The following is a 17,146-nucleotide window of genomic DNA, read 5'->3' as shown; positions in this document are numbered from 1 at the left end:
TTTACCATAGAGAACATAGAGATTAAGATAATTTTTTAATATAAAAATATATTTATATGCAACTGTGAACTATACTAGTCAACCAAATAGAATATATACTGGGAGATATTTATATAGAATTTCTATGGCTTTTGTTATCTATAGGCTATTTTGGGTGGAGAAAAGCAATTTTCAGTCCTTGAATCACCTATATCATTATAGCAACTGATAGGAGCTACAAGACTGCTTCTAGGAGGAAATGTACTGCAAAAAGCTTTCATGACCTTTTATCATTTTTTTTTATAAATGTATTCAAACATAGTTATATATGGGTTTTTTGCTTCCAAAGTAAATTCATAAATTCTCAGGTGGGTAAGGCATTCGTATCAGTGCTAAGTCTGGTACAACTTCCAGAATAAACTTCAGCTCTTTATTTTTGCTTCCTAGTTTTCAATAAGATTTTTAATGTTGTTATTATGTTATTCTGTCGGGCTTTCTTAACAGTTCTTTGAAGGCATTAAATTCTTAGTTGAAATCAGAAGATTTCCCAGAACTGCAATTACAAGGTTTTTTGTCTTTCTGTATAACATTGTGGGACTGAATGGTTACTATGAAAGCAGAAGTATGGATTAGCAGATTTTCTAAGTGGAAAAATAAAAGCAGTCTTTAAATCCTGTACTGTGAGACAGTTCTCTTTTTTAATTGCTGAAGAGCTTACTACTTAATTATGTAAAATGTGAAGATGAATTATGTTTTGCTGTGTCCTTATATGTAGATTGCCTCCTGGAGACCTTCCAGTTTCAATCTGGTAGTTAAATACTTATCTTCATTCTGGTTCTGGCCAGGAACAGATTTGATTTCTGTGCCTTCAATTTGAAGTAATTTTTTGAAATTAGAAGAAAGTACTGGTGTAGCTGTTAATTCCCTCAGCTACAACACTTATTGTGAAGATTGCTTCACTTTTTCTATTGCCTCTGTTAAGGCATTTTTTTCCTCAAGGAATCATGACAAAAGGAATAAGGTGATCAGTGTCTGATGCGTTAGGATGGGGCTGTAGCAGTAAGGGCATAAGATGAAGGGGTAGGACAGAGATGGAGAAGATGTTATAAGAAATTCTACAGTTCAGGAGAGGAAAAAAATGAAGAATACTTTCTAAGTAGGACAAAACAATATTTTTCTTGTTTACACAGGGAGAACTTCAGAGCCTTGTAGCAAATCTCCAGAGATTCAAATGGACTTTCATAATGAATGCTTGTTTGAGTTAACTTTGAGAAATTTTTACTTTTTCTAATTTTTTTATTCTCTTACTCTCCTGCTTTATCTTTTGCTGCACCAAATATTTGTTTCAGATTAGCACTGTGAAAATCAGTTCATTAACATAATCAAACCAATATATCATGTTAAATTAGGAACTTCCTATTTTATTAAATAATAGGTGACTGAGGACTTATCTACTAAAAAGCTTTGCATTATTTATCACAGCCAAAGGGATCAGATCACTTATCTTCCAAAATGCTTTTCAACAGAGATTTTTTTCACTTTTTCTAACATTTTTTGCTTTGCCTTGCTTTCCAATTTAGCAAACTGGATTTGGGTTATAATCCATGCCCTGTACAACAATAAATATTGTTTAACTGTTTATGCCAGTAAGCACCCCAAGGTGTTACACTGTATAATATTCACAAAAAGAATTATGCTTATGTATCTATTTGCTCTTACAGATTATTGACAAGAGTAAAAGAGATCCAACAGAGGAGATTGAAATCCTGCTGCGCTATGGACAGCATCCAAATATTATTACCCTAAAAGATGTAAGTGGTGTTTTAGAGACATCCTTTAGTGTATTATAATCGTGTATCACTTTCTAATTTTAGAGATGACAAACAACATTTTAGATTTGTGTTCATGTTTTTCAGTATTTAAGAATAAAACAATGTCCCAATGCAATTTATTCAACAGTATGCAGTTTTTTACAGACATGTTTTCTTTTAAAGACGCTCATATTTTGGTACAGCATAATCCTAAAGAGTCAAATAATTCATCCTTCATAAATGCCAGCACAAAAATAAGTCATTTGACATTGGCTGTGTTTTTAAAGGAACAAGCAAGGGGTTTTTTATTGCTTAGTTAACTTTGAATCTGCTTTTGTCTACATTAATCAAAAGCAATTTTAATGTACATTATTATATAACTAAAGATTCACTGTTAGCACAGTACCCGAGGTAATTTTCATGGAGAGTAGCAAGTATTACTCAGTAGTAGACAAAATCTTTCCATATCCATGGCTGTCAGTCTTTTTTACCTAGTATCTTTGTCTGGTCTTTGTATGGAACACTATCCAGCTATTTTTTCTTTGCTATTTGCTCTGACCATAGAAATGCTTTGACCATAAAAAGCAAGGAATAGCATAAGTCGGGAGGTAGAGGTTTTTCGTAGTGAACAGTAGATTCTGATGATCTAAGAGAAAAGGAAAATTGTCTTTCTCTGCTTGATTATTCATTGAAGAGGATTAAAAATTAAAAAGGCATATGCTTAATGACTTTGTTAGACTGCAGGAAAATATTCTGGTTCCCCAAACGAAACCTCAAGCAAAACAGCAAACCGTTTCCTGGAAGCTGAGCTCAGCTGAAGGGCGATTGTCAGACATTTTGAAGTCATTAAAACAATAGCTCATTAATACTGTGGAGATGAGCACTAGAGAACTCTGCATGAAGTTCTTCTACTACAATCTGTCTTCACCTTATCAATATCGTATAGTTTGGCCCTTTCTTGGATGAACAAAATAAGGCAGATATACCAGGGAGCCCAATATGGAACTTATCTTACTGCAGGCTGGATACCATAATTACAATCCCACTTTCTGTTCTGCTTCATGCCGTTGGACAATAAAGCAACTGTGCTAAACAGAACCTGCTTCAGCAATCATGTTGCTTTTAGTGCTGCATGTTGGCTCGTGTGTTACTTTAAGTCATAATAGAGGTTATGTTATTTAAGTGGGAAGACAAACATAAGAATGTGGGCACTTTCCTGAACTTTAGCTTTATGAATATTTTACATTGAGAACAGAGAAATCCAGGCAGCCTTGAACAGTTGCCATATATGCTGAATTATTTTACTTTGTAATTAATTTTTTATCATCATCAGTCATCTTTCAGCAGGAACCGTCTTTCATGCACAGCAACAGCAATACACAAATAGGAGACTACAAAAAAAAAAAAGCCTTAAGCCCACAGAGAAAGAAAGACAGCAGGCTGTAATTCTCACTCACTTCAGCTTCAGATCAGTTCCCCAAGCAGACATCATGGATGTCCAGTGTAAGGAAAGAGGTATAGGATTCATATATAATAGAAACTTGTATAATATCCAATACTGTAAGAATTTAACATTAAGTTTTCATTGTCCTAAATCTGTAGGTCCATGGGGCAGATTGCTTGCATATGCCACAATACAGTGGTGTGCTATTGCAACTTTCAGAGGGGACAATAAGGAGTGTTTTTCCTTCAGGTCTCAAACTCGAGCACTGTGTCCTATTATAAAAATAAAACTCATTGTTGATTTGCTCAGTTTTTCATTCAGTTCCACATCGAAACTTAAATGTTTCTAATCTGAAATAGCAAAATAAAACATTTCAGCATTTAAGTGCCTGTCTGTGGAAATAATTATCCTGCAAGAAGTAGTTTCTTTCTTTTCTTCTATTTCAAGAAGAAATGCAGTAATACTTGAATTTAGCTTAAGATGGAAATTTTAATTCTTGTTCGGCCTTTTTATGTTATTTAATTCTGAAGGTGTTTGAATTGAAACAATGGATATTCAAAAGACCAAATTATTTCTGCACTGCACAGTCCTCTGGGGGTTTTCCTTCTGATTGTTATCAGTGGTCTTTTTCAGTTACACAGTATATAAACAAAAGAAGAAGCTATATTGTGCTAACTCAGATGTCCTTCTTATCCAATATCCTGCCTCTGACAGAGGCCATTAGTGGATGCCTAGGAAACAGTGTAAGAACAGAGGAAGCACACAGCTTCCAACAAAACATTACCTAGAAACTTCCTGTGCCAGACCATTATATGTATGTATTTTAATGTATTAGTTACTGTGCTGTAGCAGAACTTTTGTACTGTTTTGAGTTATTTAAAGCATCACTTGAAGAATCTTTTCCAAAGCGTTTTAGAAACTTCAAACAACATATCCAGTCTCCCTGTCCAAGTGCTTATTTATGAGTTAAAAAAAACCCTCACTATATGTATGTAAAATCTTACTTCATTTTGCAAGAACCTTGTTTTCTTTCTCCGTTAAATTTTATGTGCCTACATTTGTTTCTCACTGTAGTTTCTTCCACCTTGCCTGGTAGAGAAGACATACCAACTGATCTTTGGCTTGTGCCCAGAGTTAATTTAAAAAGTAGGGTCACATTTATGATCTTAGCATAATACTGTGCACCTGACTGTGAAGAAAACTTCAACAGTATTTATTCAGTGCAAACAACTAGGTTGATAATATCATTAGAGGCATGGGGGCGAGGGGAATGGTTGGTTTGGGGTGAGTTATTTGTGGGCTTTTTTTGGCAGGCAAACAGGACTAGCAGATAAAATAGTAACCAAATGCAAATTTTGCTTGAATGCCTTCTGCAGTACTGAGGTGTGTCTGCTCTGTCTGTCAAATGAAATAAGCTTATTTCCTTATGTTATACTAGGATTACAGAAAGCATGCCTATTAAAAAAATATCCAGTTTAGTACCTAGAATTAGATAATTCTGCTTTTCAATACTGTGTAATGTTTAAAGTCTTACTACAAACACATTCAGATGATCAGTCATTTATATTTCATGGGGGAAAATTTCTGTTAGATGATAACACAGAAACTCATCGTGTCTTCCTCTCCTTAAGATCATAAGCTTGTAAAACCTGCAGAATTATTTCTTTAACATTCTTCCTCTTTTTTTTTTTTTAATTTGGTGAGAAAATAAATCCTGTTAGTATAGTTAAGAGCACAAAAATTTTGAAGCTTAGAACTTTAGTAGCGTATATTTCCCAGGTTGGGATGAAAACCTTTTTTCCTCTTTTCTGTTATTTAGCTGATATCTATTCCCAAATTTATTTTACTACAACTTGGATAATTGTTTCTACTTAAATTAGGTCTAATTTCAAATGTTTTACTGAAGAAAATAATTGCAGCATCACCATAAAAAGATAGGTTGAAATGATAATAGGGAACAGAGCCTGTAAAAGTTTTCACCAAAGCAGAAACCACTTCTGGATGGGTGGTTTGAGCTGAGCCAAGGCCAGGTTGGATGGGGCTTTGAGCAACCTGGTGTAGTGAAAGGTATCCCTGCCCATGGCAGGGAGATTGGAACAAAAGGATCTTTAAGGTCCACCGTTCTATGGAAGTGCAAGTGAAATGAAATGCTCAAGGATATTCCTTAAAACGTGTTTTGGTATCGCTCAGTCTGTAGCGCCCCCTGGTGATAATATAAATAATTCCCAACCACTGCTTTCCTGGAAGATAAAAGCCATGCAAAAATAAAGCCATTTTCCAGAACTAGAAGTAAGGGCTAAAATACGCATATATTATAAAATTTAGACTTCCATATAGGTTTTATGTGCTTTGTATGGATTCACTTCAGTGTTCATGGAGGCTATTTGAGGTAAACTTCCATTTATTTTTTCTATTTTTTTTCTGGCTCACTGTTCAGTTGAAATGATCTCTGTTCATATTTGTAATTTGGTGCAATAATTGCTGCTAGAATTGGCTCTGGTTTTGCCTTAATTAGACTAGCTTCCATTTTCTACTACTTAATTTCTCTCATGTCTAGTTTAATTTTCTTTTAGTAAAACTATTGGGGGAAAACTATATGTTAATCATCCTTTTTTGTCTTTAAGCACTTACATGCCAGTATTTTTATGTTATTTCATTACTGTACTGCCTTTTTGTAGGAGGTTTTGTGTTCATTTCTGAAGATGAACCACGTTTGGATAGTGTGTGGGTTGAGAAATATGAGGAAAATAATTGAAGAAAACAGCTTGTGGACACACCTTCACTATCTCTGAGTGTTTCACAGGAAGACAGCAGAGAATAAACATTTTGAAGTTTACATGTTTATGTACTTTTTGCAGGTGTATGATGATGGAAAATATGTATATGTAGTAACAGAACTGATGAAAGGAGGAGAACTGCTGGATAAAATTCTTAGGCAGAAATTTTTCTCCGAACGAGAAGCCAGTGCTGTTCTGTTCACAATAACAAAAACGGTGGAATATCTCCATGCACAAGGGGTAAGTTTTCATCTCAGACAAAATTGTTATAGTTGTTAATATTCTTCTCTTTCAGAAGCATAAAGTCATATCTTGGTACATTCTTCTGTGTAGTAATTAAGTAATTCTTTGTAAACAATTACATTGCAGCAGGAACTCATGTTGAAATCAAAACATTCCTTATCACCTGTGTATGTGTTCAGATAACTGAGATGATGCAACTGTTTCTGTTGTTCTTCATGTAGTCTGTCAACAGTCCTGTGGAATATGCAGATAATGGCTAACAGAGAGGATATGAGAGGAAGAAAGTCCAGGAAGAAGTGCTAGGACCAGTGCTTTTGCTTACCCATAGGACCTCATGTAATTTCAATCTCATCCTGTGATAGACCCTGAAAATTTATTTTCCACCTATCGCACTTGTAATTTCTTTGGCTTCTTGGTTATGACTTGTAACTCCTGTGCCATAGGGTCAGGAAGTTGTAGTAGACTGTTAGGAGACAGAAAATTGACACTTTGGGAAATTAGTCTGGAAACAGAGGAAGTAGTTCAAATATAGAGAAGGCCAGTGTGACAACTGCATGGCAAGAATAATGACAAGTTGTGTTGCATTTTTAAGTAAAGAAGAAAAAGGGAATAGAGAAAAAGCAGAAAGTAGGGGTGCAAGGAAAAGTCAGGTTGCTCATACGTGATGTTATTACCCAAGGAAAGATGCTTTGGAACACGTAGTACTCGAATTATTTTAAGTAACAAATAACAATTCAGCACACACTGACACTTCTGGAAGCTGTTATTCCAGAAAAGTTACGGTCAAAGTAATCTGTTATCTTATTCTATGATTCATCACTTTCTGAATCACCTGCTCATGTGTGTGGTTTCATTTGAGTCTGTGTGCCCAGGACTAGAATCCTTGGCCAGCAGCATCCCTGGGAATTATGAACAAACCTTGATACATTCTGTATGGAAATACAGATAACAGAATAACAAATCATAACTTGGTTCCTTCTTGCCAAATGGGGCCAAAAGAGGCCCAGTGTCCCTGCATCAAGTAAGGGATTTTAGGAGCCTTTGTTTCTTTACTGTAGACCTCTGTAAATATTGGCATTTTAACTTCTATTAGACCACCTGCACTTTGGAATTCTGGCTTTTGGAAGTTTTCAGGTCTTATGTTAAGTACATCTCCACGTGAAAGAAGGCCACATATGTAAACAGTGAGCACTTCAGTAGTCTAATTTTTGCCTGGAAGAGTCCTTCCTGTCTTCAGTGGATTTTCCTGTTGTAACTCCTTTGGACACCAGAGGAGCTCATTTGAATATGGTATTATGTAATATCTGGTTTGACAGACTCTGAATCTGTGTGCAGTCTCCACAACCCTTCCCAGAAGGAGTTTCCTCATGGACATTCATAGTACTTTTGAACTGAAAAACTAGCTAAGTAAGGAATGAAATCTTCCTCTTCATCCATCTCTCACCCAAAGCATTCTAAAAGCATACAGCAATTAAAGATTGGCACAATAGACATCATCATAAGGATAAACAAGAAGGACCATGTCATCTTGGAGCAGCAAAATTTTGCATGCTGGTAGATAATTGAGACTGCTAGTCAAAAACATGATGCTAAGAAATAAAGAACTGAAAGGTCCTGCACATTGTTTTGCTCTCTTCTATTGCTCTAAATAAAATTTTATTTCTGTACAAAATATCAAAATAACCTAAACAATCTGACATATTTTTTTAAAAATTATATTTCTAAATATTTTCAAAATTTAACTTTGAGAAAACAGCTTAGTACAGGAAGGTATTTTATTTATTATTTGACATAAACATTTTGATTGCTTGAGAATTAGCATTTGTATTTGAACTAGACTGTTATTCTTCCCCCTACTTGAGAATTGCTTCCCCTTCTTCCAAAAAAAGCGTAAAACTCAAGCAGACTGATTCTAGAAACTGCCAGATCCCCAGATCTGTGCTGCTTCTATTGCCCACTTTTTCCTTTCTACTCCTTTTAGAATCTATTTTTAAAAAAAAACCTGAAGTATCAATGAGAATAAAACTGTGATTATTATTTTTTTTCTTCTTCCTCTTGGAGCAGTAAAGGATGTTTCACTCATTAGTTAGAGAAAAAGGTTTCTCATCTATTTGAACACCAAAAAACAAGGGCTATCAGGACCTGATTCTCTCATACACTGACATCTAAAGGCAGGATGTTCCCCTTAACATCTACTGTTCCAAGTCAAATTCTTTAATATCATTTGTATATTTTAGCTTACAGAGTGCTTATTTCCATAATTTTAAGCATTTGTTTTGTTAAATCTGAGAATTGCAAAGTATTTGCAGGCTGAAAAAGTCTCTACTAAATAGACTGTGTGTTAAATGGCTTTGCAACGTGCAAGACCCTCTGCGCTCTTTTACTTGTTAGCCTTATATTATTTACTTCCCTGAAACACTGCTCGCCTTGGAGGAGCGTGTAGAACTTCTGCTTTCTGCTCATCCCTTCCTTGCAGGAATTTGGGAGTATCTTCTCATTCCAACGTGATTACCTTCTTTAAATATTTCACCACAGTCTCTTCTGTTCAGATTTAACCATGAAAAGCTGTGTTTATTATTAATAAAACACACAGGACAATCAGGAAAATAGAGGCCTTTGTGTTCTATTTAAATATTTAAAGGAGGACATTTAGATCTCCCCTACTGTTTTAGAGCTGTGTATACCCTTTCCTTTACAGAGAGCAGACTCTGGAGGCTTTAGGCTTTAGGCTAGTTTGTCTTGTGAAGAAAATATAACCGGTCATTACAGACGCCCATAACTCCAAAACACATTACTAGGCAAAGGGTCTGATTTAAAGAGCCTTGTCGGTGTGCATGTTTAAAAGGAATTTTGGGATTCAACCATTAGAACAAGACATCTGGAACTCTCTCTACAAATAACTTGGGGGGGTGGGATGTTTGGAGGGTTTTTTATAGTTAAGAGTTTCCAGGTTAGAATTGTAGCATTCCAGACACCACTAAGCATCAGAACCCTGCAGGTGATGGCACAAGGTGGAACTCTGGAAACTGGTCACTGATGGGAGACTTGAAATTAAGTAGCAGAATTGCTAATTATAATAGAAAGTTTTTCACGTGTTTAGCTTATTGTATTTAGCAGTTTGTTTTATTTTGTCAGGTTGTTCACAGAGACCTGAAGCCTAGCAATATTCTTTATGTCGATGAATCCGGTAATCCAGAATCAATTCGAATTTGTGATTTTGGCTTTGCAAAACAACTGCGGGCGGAAAATGGTCTTCTGATGACACCATGTTACACAGCAAATTTTGTTGCACCAGAGGTAAATACCAGGATAGCTTATGTGCCTTGATTTATCTTAATGGAATTTTTCTAGTTAGATATTTTTTTTGTTCTTGCATAACGAGCAGAATCACTTTGTAAACACTAAAAATTTGAAATCTTACTATTTTTATGGCATAATCAAAGCATTTCTGAGCAGGTTTCTCAGAAAAAAAAATTTGTCTCCCTCAGGTTTTAAAGAGGCAAGGTTATGATGCTGCATGTGACATATGGAGCCTTGGTGTTCTGCTTTATACCATGCTCACTGGGTAAGGGTAATTTTAGTTTGCTTTGCTGTAGAATAGCAAACCAATATTAAAAAAAGAATAATAAATGTAGGTCCACTGTTGCAGGTGTTTCTATCAAAGCACTGATTAATCTCCACTTTGGGGTTGAGAATATGCTTTGCCTTTAGTAGAATCCAGATTTGGAGGGACTGATGTGAAAAATTCTTTGCTTCTAACGTCTCATCCATTTTAGGTGTTTAATTTCTGCTTAAAGGTGATTTAGGACCAAGATCCTATTGTCTCGTGAAAATTAGAAGATTAAGCAGCATATATGTTGAAGAAAATATATGTTGCAAATAAAATTGAAATGCATTAAAGCCTGATTGTGTGCAAAATTGAGCCACTGAATAGTTTGAAGTGATGCAGTTAGGATATAATGTGTGATAGAAAAGCATTTTATATGCAATGGAAATGAATTGTAGAAAAGATGATGAATAATAAATTAAAATATAGTACCACAAGTTCAAAAGATATTTGGCAGATGCAATAGCAACTAGATTTATCTTTTTATGCTGGCTTATTAAGGTTGCCACTTTGGTGGAAAAATCTGCTTTTCAGACCCAATAGAGAATATATGCAGTAAGAACAGATCTGTAGTCAGTGCCGTGTATTTTAATGTGTTAAGAATAATTTCTTTTTACAACTGTTTGACTGTCTGTTGCCTGTAATTATGCTGAACTCACTGAATCTTACAATCAGATTTATAATACCTATTGAGGTCCGGGTTATGGAAGTTTATTAACATTGGAATTGTTTGGTTAAATAGCTACACTCCTTTTGCAAATGGTCCTGATGACACCCCAGAGGAGATTTTGGCCCGAATAGGTAGCGGAAAGTTCTCTCTCAGTGGTGGTTATTGGAATACTGTTTCGGACACAGCTAAGGCAAGTATATGTCCTTTGTCCTTTGGGGGATCAGGAATGGATAGCAATGTAACATGTTGCTCATAATGTATATTTTATATATGATTGGGTTTCTCCCATTTGTTATTTTAAAATACTGATCTCATCCCTTATATGGCTGGAATTTTGTCTCCTGTTTTTGATCCTTTCATGTTTCAACCGTCACTTGCATATGTAGGAGGAAAAACAGCTGTGCCTTACAATGCAGTAGTTAACAGCTGACCTTAGAAATACAGTGTATTTTATCAGTATTCACACTCATGCACAGTTATCCGTGGTGAGAAATGCACTATTAAAGCTTCATGTGGAAGCATGACATTCAAAAAGCATACAGACAATCTAAATCATGATAATGAAAACCACTGAAGTGTTATACTTTCTTTTTACTGCATTTGTGCAAAGTAAAAATATTGGACAACTTTTTTGAGAAGTACATCAAATACACCAAATAGACTCTAAATGAACTTCAGTGTGCAATATCCTTTATGCCCCTTCTATGTAGATGCTTAAAGTCCTAAGGTTTTCCTTATTTAATTGGATACCTTCATTTTGTGTTACCAAGTTTCCATTAAGTCACATAATTAAAAGAGATACTGTTAGCATTGCAGGGTGATTTTTCATTTGTTTTAAACTGACATTATGGGCATATTTTTATACCTCTGAAATCTTCAGTTTGGAACTCTAATCTGTTTTAAAGCTGAAGTTTTACTGTTATTTGCATCGACCCTTTATATATTATTTTGAATGTATATTTTGAAACAGGACCTTGTTTCAAAAATGCTTCATGTTGACCCTCATCAAAGATTGACTGCAGCCCAAGTTCTTAGTCATCCCTGGATAGTTCACTGTGACCAGTTGCCTCAATACCAGCTGAACAGGCAGGATGCTCCCCATTTAGTGAAGGTAAGTAGATATTTTCAGCTTGTTGTTTAGCCAAAAATAGTGTAAACAAAAGGGGGTGGTTTTGATTTTAAAGTTAGGGTAGCGTGTGTTTCCTCTAAATACTCTTTAGAAGTTGTTGTGACTGACTGTTGCACTAAGCCCTAAAGTGAACTTGTAATATGTAATAGGATTTAATGAGAAACTATTTACGGGAGTAAATCTAAAATATTTTAAAAATACTTTAATTTTCTTGTGTTTGAAATCTATTGGACTTACTTATACTGGAAGGCTTAACTGTTAGGAAACCAGCATAAAGAAATCATTCATCTGATGGTCAAAAATGTTGTCAGGTGAGTATAGGGGAGCTGAAAAATAGTTTAGATAATTTTACAGTTTCAGAGGAGCGTTAATTGTCAGTAACTAAAACAAAACAATATACTTTGTGTTCACAGTAAAAGCTAAAGAGAAGTCAAAAGGGCAGTGTTAATTACAGTGGTATCATACTATTCTGCAATCTGTCTGAAACAAGATCTGTTTTTGACCCTGAAATTTTTTCACTTTGAACAAGCAGAGGAAAATCAAAAATAATTGAATTCTACTTCTCTGTATTCCACCCTGTTTGCAGTCCTACATTCAAAAAATCTCCTCTGCAACATAAAAGGGATCTGAAGAATATAATTAACACTGTCTCTGAGTCAGCTATTAGAAATTTCTAGCATCGAAAACCACGAGTGGAACGTGGGGGATGTTCTGCTCCCATGGCTTGCAACTTTCTAACTTTTTTTTAAAATAAATCTTCATGTTCTGAATAATGTTGGTGATTTTATATATTTTGATGGAAACTGAAATGGTTATATAAGTGATAAGCAGAGACAGCCTACTAATGGGATTTCATTTCCCAAATATCTCACACAGCAGAGAAAGAGAACTTAATGTAGCAATCTAGCTTATACCTTCTGGTTTTGACATTTTAAGCAATGTAAAATCGTTCATTACCCTGAAAAACCACTCACTCCTAACACTGCTGGTACTGGAGTAAAGCATCAGTATGTTTCTGTTTTGTAGATGAAAATAGACTGGAAGTTAAAACTTGTTCAGAGTCTCTGGCATTTAGCACTGTGTGTCTGTGGTGTGTGCGTCAGTCACAACATACTCTTACTGTTTTTTCCCCTCTACCCAACAGGGTGCAATGGCAGCAACTTACTCTGCTTTGAATCGTAATCAGTCACCAGTTTTGGAGCCAGTTGGCCGTTCTACTCTTGCTCAGAGGAGAGGTATAAAAAAAATTACCTCAACAGCCCTGTGAAATGACCTCAACCAGACACTTGGTACCATGGCATAAGATGATAGCACAAATCATGGCGACAGGTAGCACATATCTGACAGATACCTGCAAGCACACTCTGACCCAGCTGGTACCTATAATGCTGCTGCTCCTGCTGCTGCTACTGCTTTCATCTACTCTCGCTTTAAACTGTTGATGGCAAGTTACTGATCTCACTGGAGCCGCAAGCGGAGCGACAAGTGGAAACAATGAAAATGATCATGTTCGCGACTGAATAAACCAGAAGAATTACAAATGCCACCTCTGTCAAAAATACACTGAATAAAGCACTCTGCACCACATAGCATTATTTTTATAAGGAATATTTTTTTTGTCCCCTAAAGTATTCTTTGTTACAGGTAGAAATGGACAGTTTATGTTAAGCACTTAGCTTAAACAATCTGTTTATATTAGCACTATATACTTTGTGCCATCCAACATTTTGTATGGTTTTGTAAACAGTTCACAAGCAGTACATTTCTGTGCTGTTTTCTTTAATGTATACATGCCTTGTTTTACTTAGATAGATATTATTAATCATTTTGACAATTAAGTCTGATTAAACAGTTCACCTGGATTAATCAGTATTGTTGGACAGCTCTAAAAGAAGCCTGACTGTTAAACAGCTATTGAATGTAATACTATGAATAAGTAGTTCTCCTCACCTATGTCTTTTCTGCATTTTTGTGTTTTTGACACCACGTCATGTTATGAATATCAGGATACTGTTTATAGTACTCAAAATTCAGACAGTGGATTTCTCACCATACTATATATATACAATAGGTAATATAACCCAGAGAAAAGATAACTTGCTCTGTCTTTTGTTCCCCTTCCCCTCCCTTTTAGTCTCTCCTGTCTAATCTCTGGACTCAGGAATCACTGCTAAATACTTTCTGATAGAGGACATTTCTATATCGTTTATTCTTATAATCCATTGTTAATATTTTATCTCTATTGTATGACTTTTGTTTAAGCTGCAAAGGATTTGTTCAGTGATTGAATGTTGGCATTATAAAAGAAAGACAACATTGAAGATAAAGCAAAACATTGTCCGCTAATAAGCAGAAGCCTGTAAAAAGTAGTTTTAAACTGCATTCATTGCAGTTGCAAAACTGATGGATCTAATGTTCTGTCAGGTTTTTTTTTGCTGATTTTAATTGACATTAAAAGCAAAATGAGAGGCGAGTCATACAGATCTGTTGGGTTAGAAAAGGGTAATTCTAATTTAGCATGAAAATAGTATTGTCCCAGTCAGGTAAGATAAAGCTGTTCAGAGTGAACATTCTCACTTGTTTGCAGATGGAAGCAAGTTTGTAATGAGGATGAAAGACTCACTTTAAATACCAATATAAACTTTTAATACCCTTGGCCTCTTGGTGTCTAAAGTAATTAAAGGCGCATCTTGATGGCTGGTCTTGAAAGATCAAATTGCCCACTTGAGAAGGAGCACTGGAATGGGTTTGAATTCAGTGAGTGTTCCACTCCACCAAAATTACATGCTGCATTAACTCCTTTCAGATATGAAAACAGCTTTTGGGAATTCAGCTTTAATAAAATATGGATCTGGGTGAACATCTTACATGAACAATGCAATTTAAAAACTAAAAGGTGCAATTTTGTGTTTTGCGTAAGAAGGTATTTTCTTGGTTTAGTTGTATTAAATTTCTTCTATGATGATTAATTGGCTTGTTTCCCTGAAATCATCAGAGGTTTGTTGAAAGGGAGAATAATCTTTATGACACCACAGATTTGCTCTAAATGAATGGGAGTGTTTCTTCTGCCAGAATTTCTGAGCTCCTAGGGGAACCTTGCTTTGTTAAACTTGAAAACGATCCCATTATTGCCCTTAAAGTCTGCTAAATATTTAATCCATGATATAATTTGGAAGGAATTGGTTTTATAAACAAGGACTCTTAAATTAGCATAGCTCTCAGAAATTTGAATACACAGCGCTTCCAAGCAATTTGTATTTTTCCCTTACTTGGTGCTCTAGCATTGACATTTGCTTTGTACAGGTGCATCCACCCTTTCTTCAAGAGACATCTCTAACTAGAGGCAGAAAAAGACCATTATAATTTTTTTTTACAGTGTCAGCAGTTCCAGAGGAATTTAGTAAAACCTTACCTTTCAGAAAATGTATTTTCAGCTCTGTGAGCAATTTTAAGTTGGGCTTCTCAAAGCCTGGAAAATGTACTTTCTGGTGGCTTTTAAAGGTGTTAATCAGAAGATTGACATATCTAGTCAACAAACAGGATTTGAAACTGATACTGTTGAAATAAAGGGATGTCAATATGTGCCAGTGTGTCAATAAGAATAGTTCAGGAGGGAGTTTCTCCTCTGTTCAGTGTATATCTATAGATACCTGGCAAACAACAGACCAAAAAGAGGAAGTGTTAAGCTGCCTCACTATTGGCAATATCTATGTTAAAATAATTTAAAAGTACTTCCAGTAGTTTTATTGTAGCCGTATTTTGTTGTCCTCAAGCTCACTGATGATTAGCCAAGCCGTGAGGCAAAGTTAACTCCTACATTTTATGTATTTACATTCTCAAGTGAGCTGTTAATTTAGTCTAGACTTGGCAGATGTTGCTATTATGTCATGTATAGAGCAGCAGAGAATGAACATTTTAAATTGTAGCAAAACAATTGGGGTTTAGCACACCCTAATTTGACTGTATTCAAGTCTAGATATTTTTAAGTTGCTTTCTAAACCAAGGTGTAAAGGGTCTGCCTATTTTACAGGCTAGACATTGTTTTATGTACCTTATGTCCTGGTTCCATGTTCACAACTTTCACATTGATTTTTATGGTTTTTTAGCTGCAGCTGTTAGAACCTATAGAGAAATCCAGATAATGATTCTTTGAGTCCCAGCACCTTTCTGTTAGAATGTGAGTGTATGATACACTGTGTACATTCATTGCTGGGCTGCTGCTTGGTCTGCAAGGCGTAGCAAGTGACTCAGGGGTGCAGAGTCATAGAGGACAAAAAAAGGAGAACTGCAGATACAGGTGAATTTCTGTATGTCAGCCATGGTTTTTTTTAATTTCTTTTAAGTGTGAAATTATAATTTACTGTGCTTCAGAGCATGAGCAAATGGAGGGAAGAGTATAGTTGCAATACACATTAAATGCCATCTATATCCAGGAAGGGCAGTGTTCTGTATTCCTAATCACTATAACATTGAATGAAACTTATAAGGAGTTTTTCAAGGAAGTATTTAAAACTTTTTTCTAAAGAGACAAGGCCATAAGAAAATACATTTACGTGTCTGGGATTTTTTTTGTGTGTGTTTTGCTTTTGTAAATGTGGTGTACCAACTAAAGCTGTGCTTTTCTATTATTGGAAGGAAAGGATTCGAAGTGTGCTGGCCCTTAGTAAGCAGCAATGGTTAATAGATGAATTTTCACTTATGAAAATGATGTAAATGATTAGCTTTATCTGATACTCTTGACCTAATCAAAGGGAAGGTGTACTTATGAGGGATGTAATTATTTTGCAACCTAGTTTGGGGGGGAGTCTACTTAAACCGTTTTTAAAAAATTACAAAATCACAGATAAAATATTTTTCTACGATTCTATACAATCATACTTTATACTAGTTTTCTCAGCATGGCATGTAAGTGAGTCTAAGGTACTGTTCCAGGAAATCAGTGGTATTGTACCTTATTCTAGACCATTACAATAGCATCTGTTAGATGCTTGGCACTGCTGTCATAGAACTGAAATGCTAGTTTTAAAAAATAAAAAAAAAATGTACTGAATACTTTAAATGATTGTTTTATTCAGAGTCTGATATAGAAAATGTTCCAATCATGTTATTAATGTGTAATTAAAACTGTTCCAGATGTAACTAGAAACAGTTCTGGAAAGTTATCATTGCTTGTTCTCCTGTCTAATGGCAGGTTTTGTAGTCTTCAAAAGAAATTGAAATTTCTACTATGAATAAACTTTCAGACATCTTAAAATGCTGTTTTGTTTAATCATTTGTCCTGCCTAGTTATAAAAGTCGTCATTTGTTCATCACTAACACTGAACTCTACCTTTACAGCACACGCAGTGTGTGTTGCCAACCAGAAAGGCTTTTTAATGAGTGTTTGTGAGTTACAATGTTGCAGTGTCACCGCATGTTGAGTCAGGTAAATAGGGAGCCAAAGGAAAAATACACATATTCAGCAGATGCTTATAGACCTGATATAT

General features: G+C 35.3%; 1 protein-coding gene across 3 annotated transcripts in view; it reads left to right on the top strand.

Moving 5' to 3' along the window:
* The window catches only part of RPS6KA3 (ribosomal protein S6 kinase A3), a 76,625-nt gene extending 59,711 nt beyond the window's left edge, over positions 1 to 16,914 (top strand). For all 3 annotated transcript variants that reach the window (XM_017831474.1, XM_017831475.1, XM_017831476.1), the window contains 7 exons: positions 1,701 to 1,790; positions 6,093 to 6,251; positions 9,390 to 9,551; positions 9,743 to 9,819; positions 10,604 to 10,721; positions 11,502 to 11,642; positions 12,805 to 16,914. In XM_017831474.1, coding sequence (XP_017686963.1) covers positions 1,701 to 1,790; positions 6,093 to 6,251; positions 9,390 to 9,551; positions 9,743 to 9,819; positions 10,604 to 10,721; positions 11,502 to 11,642; positions 12,805 to 12,927 — 870 coding nt within the window. In that variant the 3' untranslated portion in view covers positions 12,928 to 16,914. The remainder of the gene's footprint in view (positions 1 to 1,700; positions 1,791 to 6,092; positions 6,252 to 9,389; positions 9,552 to 9,742; positions 9,820 to 10,603; positions 10,722 to 11,501; positions 11,643 to 12,804) is intronic.
* The last annotated feature ends 232 nt before the right edge of the window (positions 16,915 to 17,146 follow it).

The sequence above is a fragment of the Lepidothrix coronata genome, unplaced genomic scaffold (genome assembly GCF_001604755.1).
Source record: "Lepidothrix coronata isolate B3197 unplaced genomic scaffold, Lepidothrix_coronata-1.0 Scaffold191, whole genome shotgun sequence".
In the NCBI taxonomy this organism is placed as follows: Eukaryota; Metazoa; Chordata; class Aves; order Passeriformes; family Pipridae; genus Lepidothrix; species Lepidothrix coronata.
This window is presented reverse-complemented; position numbering and strand designations above follow the sequence as displayed.